The sequence below is a fragment of the Gymnodraco acuticeps genome, unplaced genomic scaffold, assembly GCF_902827175.1.
Source record: "Gymnodraco acuticeps unplaced genomic scaffold, fGymAcu1.1, whole genome shotgun sequence".
NCBI classification, from domain to species: Eukaryota; Metazoa; Chordata; class Actinopteri; order Perciformes; family Bathydraconidae; genus Gymnodraco; species Gymnodraco acuticeps.
In genome coordinates this window covers 725,899-741,543 of record NW_022990764.1, presented here as the reverse complement: position 1 = coordinate 741,543, position 15,645 = coordinate 725,899, and the positions used below count along the sequence as shown (strand labels likewise).

Genomic DNA, 15,645 nt, shown 5'->3' with positions numbered 1-15,645 from the left:
GCCTATGAATTATTTTATAATGCAACACAACATACTAGGCCATAGGCTTGGCTTAATACATTTTTTGGATAGAAAATATATATTAAATATATTAAGAAATGTATAGCAGTATCGCTATGGTGGTCACTAACTTTCACTTAAAGCAAAATGTATAATACATTGCTAATGAAGTGTTTTTTATAAAGCCACGGGCACTTGTATGATGGCCCGAAAACGTTTGCTAGCTTAAATGTCCACTCCAAAGCTAACTAAAAGGTAGCCAGCTTAACTTGAATGACTGACAGTATCTTTAGGTTCTTAACTGAGGCCACAGAATGAATGTATGGTATTTTCCTCAATGACCAAGTTATTTAAAACTTTGTATTTTACTTGGAAGGAGCTCAAAGAACCGTGCGCAGCTGAAGTCTCCTAACGTCTGAGCCGTTGACAGCAGCAGCCCGCCCCGCGTGAGCTAACGTCGCTAACCACTAACATTAGCCTGGTGTCAAAATGAACGACCAATATTCACTTAATAATATTGACAGCCTCCTCTTTCAGTTCGGTGAGTTTATATTTGAACTTAATTGTATGTTAAAAGTTTTGTTTTCAAATGATGTCATTAGCATGCAAGTTTAAAGTTATCTAATGCTAGCTGCTTTGCTAATGGTTTTTACTAGAAAGCCAGTTTTGGTGTTGGTGTAAACCAGAGCAAATTCAATCGAAGTGATAATTACAATTATTCATAATAATAGTGAAAAGAATAATTGTCATTTTTAAATAAGGTAACTATTGTTTGTATTTTATAGCTCTTCAAACTCGGGAGCTTTCCCAAAAGAAGAATGAAATCGAACAACAAATTAAAGGTAAGGTTAATGCTAACAAATAAACACTTCGTTTACAATATAGTGTTTGTTTTGAAATGGTATCTTTGAAGTGCTTATATTTTTGTGAACAGTTTGCAGAGCTGACACTGCTGAGAGGAGGTCTTGCCTTCAAACAATCCACAGTGAAATCCAGAAACTTGAGGAGGGAATCAGGGTGAAGCAGAGCACTGTGATACATAATAAGGCTAATGCTAAAAGGTATGATGTTGACTAGGTAATGCATGAGACAAACTATGATGAACCAAGTTGATACTTAACCAAAATGTACATATAACTTATTATTATTAGCAGTGCGGGGAAGTGTGGATATAATATATTTCTGATTGTCATCCTTGTAACTTTAGCATGAAGGCAACTAACAGCCTGCTTCTTCAGTATGAGCAGTCACTCAAAACAGAACTGGAGAACGGAAAAGACAGCTATAACCGTGACATGTGGGTTCAGTTAACTATGTTGTTTGCATTTAATTAATTTGTTGGGGTGCCATAATAAACCAAGCTGAATTGTTCTTTATTTGTATCCCAAAAAGAGAGGTCTACGAACAGAGAATTGCAAGTTACAGGAAGATATTCCAGTCACACAAAGAATATTATTGCCAAAATCCTCTTGCTCAAATACTCCTTGGGCTGCGGGCTGAAATAGAAGAGATTGAGTCTAGGATCATGGCTTGTGATGATCAAATAACAATGAAACAGAAGCAGCTGGACCATCTCACTGGTAATACACTTTTAATATCATAACTTGCTCTGGTAAGATATATTTACAGCTCCTGATACAGTTTTTTGCCTGACCAGGTCCAGTAATTGATTCTTCTTCCCCTGAGAAATTACCAGACAGGTATCTTTCAGTGAATCTTATAAATATCACAATGACAAAAAGCCAAAGCAAAGAAAAGTTCAGTTTTTCTCAGATTGAGTTAATTTTTCCTTCTAGTGTTTCTGACCAGCATCCCATAGCACAAGCAGAGAAACAATTAGATCCTCAGGCAGAGGATGAGAGTTCTTCCATTGACATCTCCTCTCTTCATCTCAACCAGACAAAGGTACTTGGATATATCAAACAACAGTACTAACGGAATCCTAGAGCTGGCCAAATTCTAGCAATTATCAAATGTAAAAGTTGAAACGGGTCATATAGCCACTAACAAAAACCTGGACACATCTTGCATTTCATCATGAACCTTACTGAGACAAAAGGTAGAGCACACATTATGCCACTTTTAGGTAGTGATTATAATAATTGTATTATTTATACTTTTCTATTATCATCTTTAGTATTAATTTAACTCCCTTTTGTTGGATCAACATTTTTGTAGATCATTATAATTCTATTCTACTATATTTTATTAAGATTCACTACTTTTGAAATTCTTAGTTTGGTCAATTGCTTGTAAAGAACCTTTTTAAGTGCATCTGATTTGTTTCGAAATGTGCTATGTAAATAGTGTTTCATTATTGATTGATTGCAGTCTGGCCATAAAGCGTCAGTAGAGGCAAATGATGAAGACTTTTCTGAGGAAAATGAGGTCCAGTATACGACGACCTGCAGCTCTTCCCCAGAGAAAGACAACGATGAGCTGTGGTCATCTCATCCATTGGATGGTAAGTAGAGTAAAGCTCCCTACGCATTTCAATTAATAAAAACACTTTATACACTATTTGCGACATTTGCATATTTATGTTTCAAACCCATCAGCAAATATTTATTTCTTCAGAACAAATACCGCAAGATGAGATGCACACTGAGGAGCAGGAAACTGGACGAGAGGATCAGGTCTTGGTAGGTTTTTTTTCTATAATACTTTGTACCCCTAAAAACAACACAGTGTCATGTTGTGTCATAATAGGAACTAAAAGTATTATTAATAGATTAATGGCATGTTTTTGTAATCTGTCCCAACAAGTTTATCAACTTTATGGAATTTAAATACTAAATCGTGAGCAACGGCTCTCTCAAGAATCAATCAATAACTACCAAGGATAATCACATACGGTTAACAGTTATCATATTATGCGTTAAAGAGATTGTTCTGCATATGAACAGCAAATCTATGTGTCGGATGTGGAGGAAGGAGTGGAGGCTGATGTGGGGAAAGAGGACGCTTCATATGAAGAGCAGCCACTGAGCGACAATGAGGACCTTGGTGCTTTCCATCAGACATCTAAAGAGACGCATCCTCAGTCCTCCGTGGCAGAAAGGACAGCTGTGTTTTCTACCCCAGCGTTCCCATTTAAGTACGGCTTTTTGAATTGTCCAATACTTTGAATTATTGTCAAGACTGCCACTAAAAACTATGTTTCATTTGCTCACTACAGCTTTAGCCCTACCGCCTCCCCACAGCCAGGCTCCACTGACACCAAATCTCCAGCTTTCCTGTTCTCTCTGCACTCTGACCCCAGCACCACAGGCTTCTCTGGGTTTGGATTTGACGTGGGCATGTCACAGGAAGAGGTGAGGAGTGGGCAAAAGACAGAGTGATTTAACAGAAATAACTTCTCTTGTTTATTACATCTTATTTTCTTTACAGGACTCATCTTTCGCTTTCACCAGCCCTTTTTTTAATGAAAAGGTACTGCATTTGTACTTTTATCCAACTATATTTTATACAATACTACTCAAACTAAAATATCAAACTCTGTCTATCTTCTTTCAGAAAACCACAGAAACAAAGTCTGCACCTGGTAAGTCTCAAATCAAATGTCTTTAATTTAGAGATGTGTATAACCTGCTTTGAACTACATGTATGTGTATCATTTTGCAGGTCCCGAGTTTCTGTTCGGCCAACCAGAGCAAAGTGAAGACTTCCATTTTGGCTTCAGCTCCAACAGCCCTCAGACAACGAACAAAAATACAACCAGGGATGAGTTTCCGTTCTCATTTAACTTTTGAGATGTGTAGCAACAACATTTAAATACTGAAAATGGTGTTTCTGAGAACACTTTGTTACCCGTTTTCTTCTGTAATGTTCTTCTATTGTTTTTAATTAAGCTTAGGGAAAGGTTTATGGTTTAACACCACCACGTTAAATGGTATGTCATTTTTTTTATTTTTTTTAATGCAACTTAAAACCTTATTTTAATAACTATTCACACAACAAAGAACATGTTGTAACTGTTGATAGACCTTTAATGGAAAAAAGCAATATCAAAATAATACTCAAATGTGTTCATATTCCTTTTCAGTTTTCCATATTGTAAGTACAGTAGTTGTGAAGTGTGTTACATGTTGAAATAAACTTCAGAAATGAAATGTTACTTTCTCTGGTCCCATGAGTCCCTTCCTGTCATTAGGGAAGTTAAAGCAAGACACTACGGGCAAAACATGTCCACTTTCATACCCACATTTTTGTTTGTCATATTTCCATTCCAATGTTCAGATTTCTGTTCTGCAAATTATATATTAAAATATAATGCGTCATTTGACTTTAAAAACATATACTTCAGAAAACTTAAAAAATAATTAGGTAATCCAATCAGAAAGTCTAACCCCCAAAACACACCAGGAGCGTCTGCGCCGCGTTACGTTGCGGCTGCGCCACGCTGCGACCTCCTCCTGCGACAACACACACCAGACGCGTTTCAAAACGTTGCGGAAGCGGAGCGTCGTGTGTGCAGCCTCGCAGTTGTTGTTGATTTTGGAATATTTCCTGGACATTTGTACTTCTACAAGTAAGTAGGCTATACGTAGTTAAATGGTTTATGTTTGTGTCTGTTTAAATCGTGTTTATTGTTGTTATTTCCTATTTTGTTGTGTTGTAGACTACAGACACAGTTAATAATAATTGTAATATTCCAGTTATAAACGACATGAATCAAAGATGTGTTGCTGTATTTTAGTGGTAAAAAAATATGCATTCATCATCATAATTATTCTATATATATATATATCATTTACAGTGCCTGTAAACCGGAGGAGAACGCTGGCATGTATTCTCCTACTTGAAAGACTACGGGGGGATGGGGGGAGGAGTTTACCTTACGACTGCGCCGCGGCAAAAATAGGATTCATCCTAATTTTAGAGAAGCGCTGCGCCGAGCCGCTTCTGGGACGCGTCTGAGCCGTAACGCGGCGCGTGTGGTGTAATAGCACCCATTGACTAGAGTGGCCGCGATCCTTACGACCGCCGCGGCGCGGCCGTAACGCGACGCAGACGCTCCTGGTGTGTTTTGGGGGTAAAGGTGACATCTGTCGGTTAAACATGTAGCCCTATTCTTCATTTGAACTTGATTCAGAATCTCAAACCAAACAGGACTAATGATTAAATGTTTGTGCAAATGATAGAAGATATCATTTTGAGCTTGATAACATGAACATACTTATTTCACTTAAGGTTCCTGATTAGATTATTTCTGAAACTCAACATACTTATTTAAGTTTTACTGTATGGCACACTTGATTGTCTTTTAATGGCAGTGATTTGACAACAAAAAAAGGTTTGTTTGGCACAAAGAGGATCACAATCTGCAATAAATGAATACCTGAATTTAATCTTTACATTTAATGTACTGTAGCTACTGTAATACTGACAAGACTCACAATCAATGCTGGTCTTAAAAGTATTCAGTATTGTTAACATGAACAACTGTGAAATTGAAAGTAGTCTGCAAATTAACAAAGGCAGGACAGATAAGGGTTAGTGCAGAGAGTTTACTGTAGTTTCAGAGAGTCTAGAACCCGGAGTCGATGCTGATGGAGCGCCGGGTCACATGTTGAATCTCTCCTGGGACATATTCACAGAAGCTGGTTTGGTACTTGGCCAACATCCTCAGCATTGGCCGCAGATTAATCCACCACTGGACCTTGGGCATCCGGTGCCTGAAAAACAAACCACATGTTTTTATTAAGACTGAATCATAATGAACTCTTCTGTTATTTGACATGAAAGTGTTGAGATTGCTTACTCAAAATCAGTCACATCCTTGAGTTCAGTGACGGGGTTGAAGGAGATCACCTTCCTGTTGAGGCCGAGCACGCATGCTGTTTCTGGAGAGTTAGCGAACACGCGTCCTGGTGGGGGAAAACAGTGGAATGGTTCAATTGTGGCGTTTTAACTTTGGGTTTCTGAGCAATTTTTACTATAAAACTGACTTTATATAGTGCATTACCTTGTCTGAAGTTTTCAGTTAATTTCGTTGAAATCCACTCGATTGCCTTCATGCCCAACTTAGTGCCAAAGTTTCTATCGAATGGGGAAGGTGCTCCACCCTGAATTACAAACACAAGTGAAGAATACATATGTTGCAAGACTCTTCCCAGGATATGAGTGATATGTTATATTGCCACTGTAATAGAAGTCATTGGTGGATGGCTCTTGTACCTGCTGAAGGTGTCCCAACACATTGACCCTGCAGTCGAAGATGCCCTTCCCCTCTGATGTATACAGCTTATGGATGAAATCTGTGGTGTAGTTCTCATGGCATTTCTCATTCCTGTTATGACAGAGAAAATTATCAACAAATGAAAAACTTGTTCTGACAGTGTTTCATGTAGTGAGATATTGTTCCATAAACACAGTACAGTATGTATATATATATATATATATATATATATCTATAGTATTTTCCCCTTCTTGTGTGGCTCTAAGGATGGTACTTTGTTCCAGACAAAAATATATTTATTTACATTTGGCAGCTCCTATGGAGGTTCTAAGAGGAAGTTCGGGATATCGGTCGTAGTTTATAACATCACCAGAAACAATCCTCAATTTAAATAAATCATTAGTCAGGTTTTATGAGGATGTTTTTTTAGTAGGTACATTTTTTATCACATTTTATTGAAACCTATCATAAAACTCTTCCCTCAGTAGCCTATTTTTTGTCCAACACTGAACTGATTGCAGCAGTGGAGTGTGGGTACAGAGTCGGCTCTGGTGCAAAGATAGGAGGAACCCAGCCTGAGATCATAAAGCTGCGCAGAATCAGGTAATAAACCAATGATATAATTATGCTGGTGTCCTACTTTTTGTTTCTTGCAGGACGCTGCGTCCTAAAGGAGGAACATGTGCGAAACAGAGCGGCCTCAGGGCACTGGGGGATATTTACGTTTATTGTTGTTAGAGCCTGTTATGTTTTAGCAGGAAAAGGATAGTCAAATAAAAATCTGATTGTCTCGACCAAACCTCTCTTTCCTTCATTGTCAACTGAGTGAGAGCAGGACACGGGTTCAAACTAAATCCACTTGCAAAAAAAAGCTGAGAACCAATCATTCTTAGAATACGTCATTAAGAGTAAAACATTTCAATGTTTCGAGGAAGCTTTGAAATATTTAGTACAGCCCAAAAGAATACTAATTTTCCCTCAGCAGTATTTTAATTTCAGCAAATATTAACATGCAAACCTGTTAAACTAAGTAAAAACACTTTCTTGGTTAGCTTCTTCATTTCATAATAGTCTCTGTATGGCTAAATTAATGTTGTGCACCTCAGTACTAGACCCCGCTGGATGTCCTTCTTCATCTTTTCAGCCAAATGCTGCACGTTGGTCTGTCAAAAGGAGAGATAATTAAAGAGACGGAGAGATTTGAACATTATTGACAAAATAGAATACAGCAGAGCATTTCTTGTTTTAGACTCACCGTGAGGTCGTGGATGTTGAAGGGGTCTTCAAAGATGTAGGCTGCGTCCGCTCCCACAGCTATGCCAGTGGAGGTTGCCAGATATCCACAGAAGCCCCCCATAGTCTCCACCACAAACACCCGTCTCTTGGTCCCGGTGGCAGACTGCTTGATCTTGTCGCAGCCCTGAGTAAGAAATCAAAATGGCAGAGTGAATGGAGAGATTAGCAATTGAAGGCAGGGTCAATATTGTAGAAGTGGAGTTTTTATTTTATTTGTATAACCCTCACCTATACAATACTGTGCACAGTTTAAAAGCCCATCATGCAACGTCTAGAAAGACCAGTAGTGGAAGTTTTTTTACGTGAATTACCATGTGTCGTGCTAAAATGTGGACTTTGCTATTGATTAAATAAAAAAGGCATTGGCAAGTAACTAGAGCGTGTCTCTGATTCCCTATCCTTCAAAGTTTAAAGATAAAAACTATGTGTAAATACTGTCACCTCTGTTTCAAACAAAGAATACAGAGTTGAGATGTATCGTACTAAGGATTAGGGCTGCTCAATTAATCGTATTTGAATCGCAATTATAATTATGGCTTGCAACGATTACGAAAACAAAATAATCGAAATAAAACGGGTAATCAACTGTTAAAAACATACCGTTCAAACATTTTTTCTCCAATACATTTATGTTTTCAAAGTAAATGGATAATTGTTTTTAATAATCGTGATATCAATTATTGACCCAAATAATGGAGATTATGATTTTTGCCATAATCGAGCAGCCCTACTAAGGATGGCAGCTCATATTACTGTATATTTGATGTGTTCTGGCTTGATGCAGTCTCTATTTGTGTTAATCCAAAAAAAAAAATCGAATTGACACTGAATTTGTTGCCTGCTTATCATTACCTGCATGGCAGCATTGACGGCCGTGTCTGCTCCCAGGCTGAAGTCCGTTCCCGGGACGTTGTTGCTGATGGTAGCAGGGATTACACACATGGGGATGCAGAGCTCATCAAAGAGACCCCGGGCTTCAAACAACTGCAACACTCCTACGTACCCCTTTAAAAGTCACCAAGAGATAGAATGAAAAACCTCTTTGATGTTACATTGTCAGTAAAACATATTACACAAGTTCAGTCTTTGGAAGTTCTGTCTTATACCTCGAACCCTCCAATTACAAGCAGAGCTGAGATGTTAAACTTTCTGATGGTTTCCACAATCCCCTCCATGTTATTGTTGGGAAGAGTTCTGAAAAAGCGCATAAAACAGAGGTGAAAAATCTCACACTTGTTAGTTGGAAGTATAGCACATTCTGTGAGAAGGTGTACGTTGTAATACTGTCTAATTGAAGCCTCTCCTGCATCAATTATTGCTCAAAAAGATATTGTTATGTCCAAAATCCCAGAACTTAATGAAAGTACAAAACGAATCTGTTGCAGTAATATTTAATGTTTAAATTACGGAAATTGTTCTGTTGCTCACCGTTTTGTCCCCAGCAGTGAGCCCCCTTGCCCTGTCCAGCCTGCAACACTGTGCCATCCCATCTCCAAAACCTGCAGACAGACAGCAGAGAACAGTCTCCTCACAGTTCCACACAGATAACTTGTTGTTAAAATCTGCTGCAGTGTGGTGTAGATGTAGAGGTAGACTCCCTTACGTTTCCATTGGCAAGTCCCTGAAAGCCGTTGTGGACAGCGTAGACCTTGTGTCCTTTAGCGAGCGCCAGCCTCACCGCAGAGCGCCCCGCTGCGTTCATCCCTGAAGCCGGAGCCCCCACGTTCAGGATAGCCAAGGAGAAGTTGCTCTGAGGCAGCAAGAGTCGGATATTAATAAGCATGTTTGTGCTTAACCTTTGTAATTGTGTGGTAAGGATACTACTGAATGTGTGTGTGTGTGTGTGTGTGTGTGTGTGTGTGTGTGTGAGACACTTACCTCATATTGGGCAGGCTTTTGGAAGGCAAGACGTTTGTAGATGTTCCAGTTGTTCTCAAAACTCCTGCAACAAAACCCTTATTTATGTTTATTATTTGCACAGAAAAACAACATACTGTGTGTGTGTATATATATATATATATGTTGTGTATGATAAACATAATTTGAGTGGATGTTAAATGTATAGAAGGTACTTGCACATGTGTTGATCTACAGTGCATCAAGGCTGTTTTGCATTAAATTAAAATGATTCTAACTATTTCATATACATGAAAAACATCTCACCCTCCACGCAGTTTGATAGCCTCATCAAACCTCTTCTCGTTCATGGCTGTCTGCACCAACTTAGTCTGCAAATAATGGTACAGTTGAAAAATACAGCAACCTCCCTATGCTTGTGAGTATGTCTAATGAAATCAATTATAAAATAGATAAGAGTGATTGACTCACCATCTCCACACACTCCATCAGAGGCAAACGAACAGCCTGGTTACCTGACAGACCGATGACACAGGCTGGGGTGTCAGGAGTGGCATCCATCAGGGCAACCACCGCCTCCACCCCCAACTTAGAGCTCTGAAACACAAGAGAGTCCACACCGTTAGAGGGGGCCTCCTGAAGACTTGATATTTCAGGTATTGTGTGCGTTTTCGGTTGTCTCATTACGATTTTGGATTACAAGCAGTAATATAACCTTTAAAAATGTTTTTTTGTTGTCATAATCAATTCACATGTACATTTGTATGTTGTCCAACTCACCAGTATTCTGTCAAACGCAGAGGGGGTTCCTCCTCTCTGAACATGGCCGAGGACTGTCACTCTGGTGTCATAGCCGAGCCTCTGTACCACCAGCTGTAACACACATGGAAGCATTTCAGTTTGTCGTTGGCTTGTCATTGACCAGCCATTCACACCGTAGAAGATAATCGTACTTTACAAACATTTGAGAGAAAACTTTGAACAAACTGATATCTTCCAGTTTAAATTTGCCTTCATAATCTTCAATATTCAATTCAACCAGATAAGTGATGCTGTTTGCCCTCATTGTTCCATGTGAAGGTTGATAGGAGTGATGAAATGTTGCACTGGTGCCTTTCACGTGGAGAGAGCACTGAGACATATTGATCAGTTAGTTAATCTTTCATTGGAGAGTGGAATTTGGTGTGTTGGTAGGAGGAAGAATGAGCAGCTCAACTGAGGGGAAACACTGAGATCTTAAAACTTAAATCTTTAAACTTACTTCTTTTACATAAGTTGAAGTGATGGGCTTGCCATTTATGTCAATGGCTCCTTCTGCGAGGATTACAATGTTGAGTCTTGACCCCGTTGTGCGGCTCTTGAGGTAAAAAATTAAGAAAAACAGAACAAGCAGTAGTCAGTAAGCTTTATCCCTGAAATGCTTGTAGACCAAAGAACATGTTTATTAATCCCCTACTTTAAAACCCTCTCCTGTGAAAACACAAGTGCCGGGGCGAATATATACTGTTTGTTTTGACCTTTTCGTTCATCTTACCCCCTCTAGACGGGCACACATCTGGTCCTCCCAGCCTTCCTGGGGAGGAGCCTCTGGAATGAAGAGCCAGTCAGCCCCAGAGGCCAGTGCTGACACTAGGGCCAGATATCTGGAGGGATATCACGATCATTAGCTTTATCCAGTGGCATTATGTGAAGGATGGACGAATTGGTCAAAGTATTACTACTCACCCACAGTGTCGCCCCATAACTTCCAGAACAAATGTGCGCTGGTGGCTGGAGGATGTACACAAGATTTATAATGAAACAAAACATTTTGCAGCCTGCCAAGATCTAAGGGAGCAAGTCCAGGCAAGATCACATGCCAAAGAGGCTTGAATGGGACAGGGTTAGAACACGATTGCATTCCAATTACTTATTACACCATGCAGGTACATACACATATTATCATAAGTCTGATAAAGTCGGAACACTCTCATGAGAGAGCTACTGTTGCTATATATTTGAAATGATCTATATTAATATTATAATACCAACTAATTATTTTCAAAAATAATATTTTTAGGGACTAATCGATTAATCATTTCAGCTGTAGTTTGATACCATCCATCACAGCTATACGTATAAACTGTATATTTACCACTGCGTTATTGTTGCATCTTCATATTCTATAACTTATTTAGTAAGAAGGGATCTCATTATAATTGCTTTGATGAAATACCATCTGCTTTTGTGCTGCCACTGTTCAATGTCACTTGGTGCCTGACCTTTGTGCTGTTGTCATGATAGCATCAATTATCTCCATGATGCGGTGCAGAGCAGAGTCGGCTCCGATCGTCATGTCCGTGCCGCAGAAGTCGTTGTCGATGGAGCCCACGAGCCCCACGATGTTCAGGTGGCCATGCTGCTTAGCCAGAGTGTCTGTGATTCTTCCTGAAGAGACACACGTGCATTGTTATAGATATTATTCTAGCAGCTTACAATTTAACACACCAGAACAAGATCAAATCATTACTTCTGTATCAAGTGTTGTTTCAGAGGACATTTGGCTACTGCCAACGTTTGTTCAGCTTGTTTCTCTAAAAACACAGTATTTAAAATCCCATATCTGGATAAAATATATATTTAAAAACAACCATTAGCTTTTTAAATATAAATATGTGGGTTGCAACTGAGTAAAAAGTGAATTTAGGACAGATTCTGGCAAAACAACTACAACACCTGCCAAAGGTGATATATCTCCATTTTGGGCCACCAAATGAAACGGACCATTTACTTTAATTAAAATAACAGATATCTTTAGGTTTAAGGGTTCTTTGAAACATTTGGAATAAGATAACAATTTAACCGAATATATATCATAGGTGGAGTTAGTTTTAGACATTTTATTGAGGAAATGTTAAATTATTATGTAGGACTTTTCAGCATAGAAATTGTATGTACCATGCTGTAGCCAGAATGCAGTAAAAGTACATAATTAGGGTAAACTACACAGTGACAAGTGGACAATGAGATCACGTCACCTTTCTGTACAAGCTCCTCCAGCAGACTGCTCCACTCGCTGCGGAAGATGTTGGCTCCGGTGAGGCTGCCGTCTCCGCCACACACACACAGGTTGGTGATGCCTTTCTTCACCAGGTTGAAGGCAGCAGCCAGCCTGCCCTCACGAGTTGTGAAGGCCTTGCATCGGGCGCTGCCTATCACAGTGCCACCCTGCAGAGGAGATTACACACAAACAAAATCAAGACTAACAGGACATAGTAATCTGTCACTGAAATCATGTGCTGCAAAGATACAGAAATATTTCCTTTAGCTCAGCGTCCTGATGGTGTTCTTAGATAAATCAGATGTCTGAGGTGGAAGTTTAGAAACAGAGCTAGATCATAAGCAGTCACTCCAGATATATTTGTGTTTTAATGCAGAGTGAAACCTGCCATCCACCTGCTTTACAGCGAGGTTACTAAATTGTGGATGGTGACCCCCAGGAAAAGGGACGCAATAATAAACTAAGGGGTCCTAAAACAATATTTGCATAGTTAGTAGGAAAAAAATCACATTCTGCTACATAAAAATTGTTAATTTCGAACACTAAAAGTTATTCAATTGAAACAGCCTTAAAGAGGGGACATTTACTCTTTGTTTGAACTGCTCAAAATTCATAAACATCAAACCTAAGACAACTTGTAAATTGAAAAATTGCTAAGGGGTCACCAGCACACAAGCTAATAAACAGTGCAATACAGAGTTTGTACATGTCTGGATATTATGCAATGCAAAGGGGACAGTTGGATAGCGTATAATGAAAAGTAACTTTCCAATTATTCAACTAATACGGCTGAGAGCACATGCAGCAAGGCCCCTTACCAGGGTATAACCAGAATTAGACAGGCAGGAAGAGAAGAGATGAGGAGATGGATTAAATCATAAAATTCCTAGTAAATACATGACAAGGAAAGAGAAAAAGAGAGATATTTTAACCACAATGAATAGAAAAAAATATAAATCAAGATACAATTAATGCAGGATAGGTGGAAACCTGTAAATAATTATAGCTAGATTCACCACTGCTGTCGAGGGATTGATGATTTTTGTTTCAACCCACCAGTTGGATGATGTTGGTCACACTCTGCCAGTGTGCTAGTTTGATGTTGTCTCCCCCATCCACCAGGCCCTGGTATCCCTGAAAAGTAATTTCCAATGGTGTGTTACTGTTAAAAATAGCAATGTGGGCAAGTCAACAAGAATAAAGAGCAAACTCCATTTGTATTAGGGTCATATTAAAGAAACTTGTTTACCTCATAAATAAGATAGACCTTGGCCCCCATATAGATGGCCATTCTGGTCATAGCTCGGACAGCAGCATTCATCCCTGGAGAGTTTAATGAAATTATTAGATTCACCTCTGTTTCTCATTACGCACAATAACCGTGCAATCAAACAATGGATATGACTTAATTATTTCTCATTGGGCAAAGGTGCCACCCACTCTGTGGAAATAGTAACAATGACCTACAAAAATTAGTTGAACGGTCCCTAACACTCTATGAGGTACAGGAGGTAGAATATTTTGATTTTAAACAAAGTAATAGTACCACAGTGTAGAAACATTCTACTACAACTTAGTAAAAGTCCTGCATTACTAATTTCACTGTATTGAAAATATAACACATGAATCATATGCTTGAAAACGTACAAGTTAAAGTATTATATAAGTAGGATTATGTGCCATCATTAATTTGTTTGTTATATTGTGTTAACCCTAATATGCAAACTATCAGTAACTAAATGCATGTAGTGCCTGGTATAACAAATTCTATTTTTAAGTCAATAAGTTGTAGTGGAGAATAAATATGTAAGTAGGAAAACATTCTAGTACTCAAGAAATGTACGTGAAATTGTTCAGGAATTGAGTTTAGTAAATTACGTTATTTAGACTGCTCATACACGAATTTGACCTTTAGTCTATGCCTTTGACACACGAGCCGATGTCCAATGTTTACATTTGTTGCAAAAAGTAAGCTTAATATCAACGTTTACTTAAAGAATGGCTGTATAACTGTAATATATGTGTTTTGTTTAAAGTCACCTTGTGCATCTCCACCGCTGGTCAACACGGCCATGGTTCGACCAGCTCCCGTCATCTTCAGCTTCTCCAGGTCAATGGAGTTCATTTTGACCCCTTAGTTTGCAACAGTGAAACCGGGAGAAAAACTAAGAAATATCCGTTAGCTAGCAAAATTAAGCGGTTCTTAAAGTAACGTTCAGGTGGTTCATCCAGGTGTCGCTTCCTTGTTTGCAGTAAACTGACTCCATGGACTGTGTATATAAGCCATAGATATAAACGGATGTCAGCTACCAGAGCGTGCATGACTCCGCCCTGCAGAGTGGGCGTTAGTTTATCATCCAGTGTCCTGCAGAGGAGTGCCCGCCCACCAAGGAGGAGCATGCAGCTGGGAGCGCCCAGCGCCATAGCGCCCACAACAATACGCGAATACTCCCGAGTCTTGATTTCTAAGGCAAAGTGCTGTCTTAAAACGTTTTGCTTTGCTCTTAATATATGATATCAAGACAACCCCCTAAACAGGTTGAAACAAGTGTGCTGTCGCAGCGCAACGGAAAGACGCTCTGCTACTACGTTTTTCTGAGGAAAATCAATCAAAGCAGTTCGTAAGACAGTACAACGTACCAAGTACCCCTCAATGCAGTGCGCAATGCCTCAATGTGGCCGTACCATGGATATATAATAAGAAGGCCGTACACATCATGCGGCTGTGTCCTTCTTTTGAAAGTATTTAAACTTTTGGGACGCAGCAGCTGTCATGTGACGAGGAACAACCAATCACAGCCGGTGTTACCGTTTAACTGGTTACACCAGGGAACTCGTTACGTTACGTTAACGGTAGGAATGGGGCGTGTACTTTGAGGAGCCATTGTCGAATAACCAGGAAATACACATTTCGATCGCTTCTTTTGTTGTTTACATTTATCTTTTGGTATATTTGGCTCCATAGGAACACTTTGATGCACATTTAGTACCAGTGTGTGAGGTTGTGGTTGCGATGCCGATATCCGGACGCGTACAGCGAGGACTACAAAATGACAATGAGGTGACTGGGGATGTCTGTTCAAAACATTGCAAACGTGAATAAATCATTTCAAATATGTATTTGTCTCCGACTTTCATTTGTACATCGTTGTTAATGTGATGTTTAGTAGCTTTGATAGCTGTCCATACCTCCAGACAGCCTAAAAATAAGACACAAGTTGTTTACTCACAGCCCGAATGCAGCATCGAGATCCGTGGCCAGCTGTGATCC

The 15,645-nt window shown here is 39.3% G+C and overlaps 2 protein-coding genes across 2 annotated transcripts; one reads left to right on the top strand and one right to left on the bottom strand.

Annotated features, from left to right (window-relative positions):
* Positions 1-224: 224 nt before the first annotated feature.
* LOC117556799 (protein SIX6OS1) lies at positions 225-3,950 on the top strand. Its single transcript, XM_034232325.1, has 15 exons — positions 225-255; positions 377-541; positions 786-842; positions 935-1,061; positions 1,208-1,297; positions 1,393-1,580; positions 1,658-1,700; positions 1,797-1,905; positions 2,332-2,464; positions 2,578-2,642; positions 2,907-3,097; positions 3,179-3,314; positions 3,391-3,432; positions 3,517-3,544; positions 3,625-3,950. Exons 2-15 carry the CDS (start codon positions 490-492, stop codon positions 3,750-3,752), a joined length of 1,389 nt encoding a protein of 462 aa, XP_034088216.1. The 5' UTR covers positions 225-255; positions 377-489; the 3' UTR covers positions 3,753-3,950.
* A 1,300-nt stretch (positions 3,951-5,250) lies between these two features.
* Positions 5,251-14,718, bottom strand: pfkla (phosphofructokinase, liver a). The gene is made up of 22 exons (XM_034232324.1): positions 14,415-14,718; positions 13,624-13,697; positions 13,431-13,508; positions 12,352-12,541; positions 11,596-11,761; positions 11,060-11,104; positions 10,869-10,977; positions 10,596-10,691; positions 10,115-10,207; positions 9,806-9,931; positions 9,641-9,705; positions 9,356-9,419; positions 9,081-9,227; positions 8,906-8,976; positions 8,584-8,671; positions 8,330-8,482; positions 7,437-7,601; positions 7,283-7,344; positions 6,181-6,292; positions 5,969-6,068; positions 5,765-5,870; positions 5,251-5,678 (listed from the first exon to the last, which is right to left on the bottom strand). Exons 1-22 carry the CDS (start codon positions 14,497-14,499, stop codon positions 5,531-5,533), a joined length of 2,343 nt encoding a protein of 780 aa, XP_034088215.1. The 5' UTR covers positions 14,500-14,718; the 3' UTR covers positions 5,251-5,530.
* Between the last annotated feature and the right edge of the window lie 927 nt (positions 14,719-15,645).

What these genes read in the sequence shown, in the direction of transcription:
- pfkla (XM_034232324.1), bottom strand. Translation starts at nt 14,499, where the DNA reads ATGAACTCCATTGACCTGGAGAAGCTGAAGATGACGGGAGCTGGTCGA. An exon ending in GCTATCAAACTGCGTGGAGG is followed by an intron (nt 9,420 to 9,640) that starts GTGAGATGTTTT and finishes GTTTTGTTGCAG; the next exon opens with GAGTTTTGAGAACAACTGGA. An exon ending in AACTGAAAACTTCAGACAAG is followed by an intron (nt 5,871 to 5,968) that starts GTAATGCACTAT and finishes TTCCCCCACCAG; the next exon opens with GACGCGTGTTCGCTAACTCT.
- LOC117556799 (XM_034232325.1), top strand. Translation starts at nt 490, where the DNA reads ATGAACGACCAATATTCACTTAATAATATTGACAGCCTCCTCTTTCAG. An exon ending in GACAGCTATAACCGTGACAT is followed by an intron (nt 1,298 to 1,392) that starts GTGGGTTCAGTT and finishes TATCCCAAAAAG; the next exon opens with AGAGGTCTACGAACAGAGAA. An exon ending in GTCATCTCATCCATTGGATG is followed by an intron (nt 2,465 to 2,577) that starts GTAAGTAGAGTA and finishes TTATTTCTTCAG; the next exon opens with AACAAATACCGCAAGATGAG.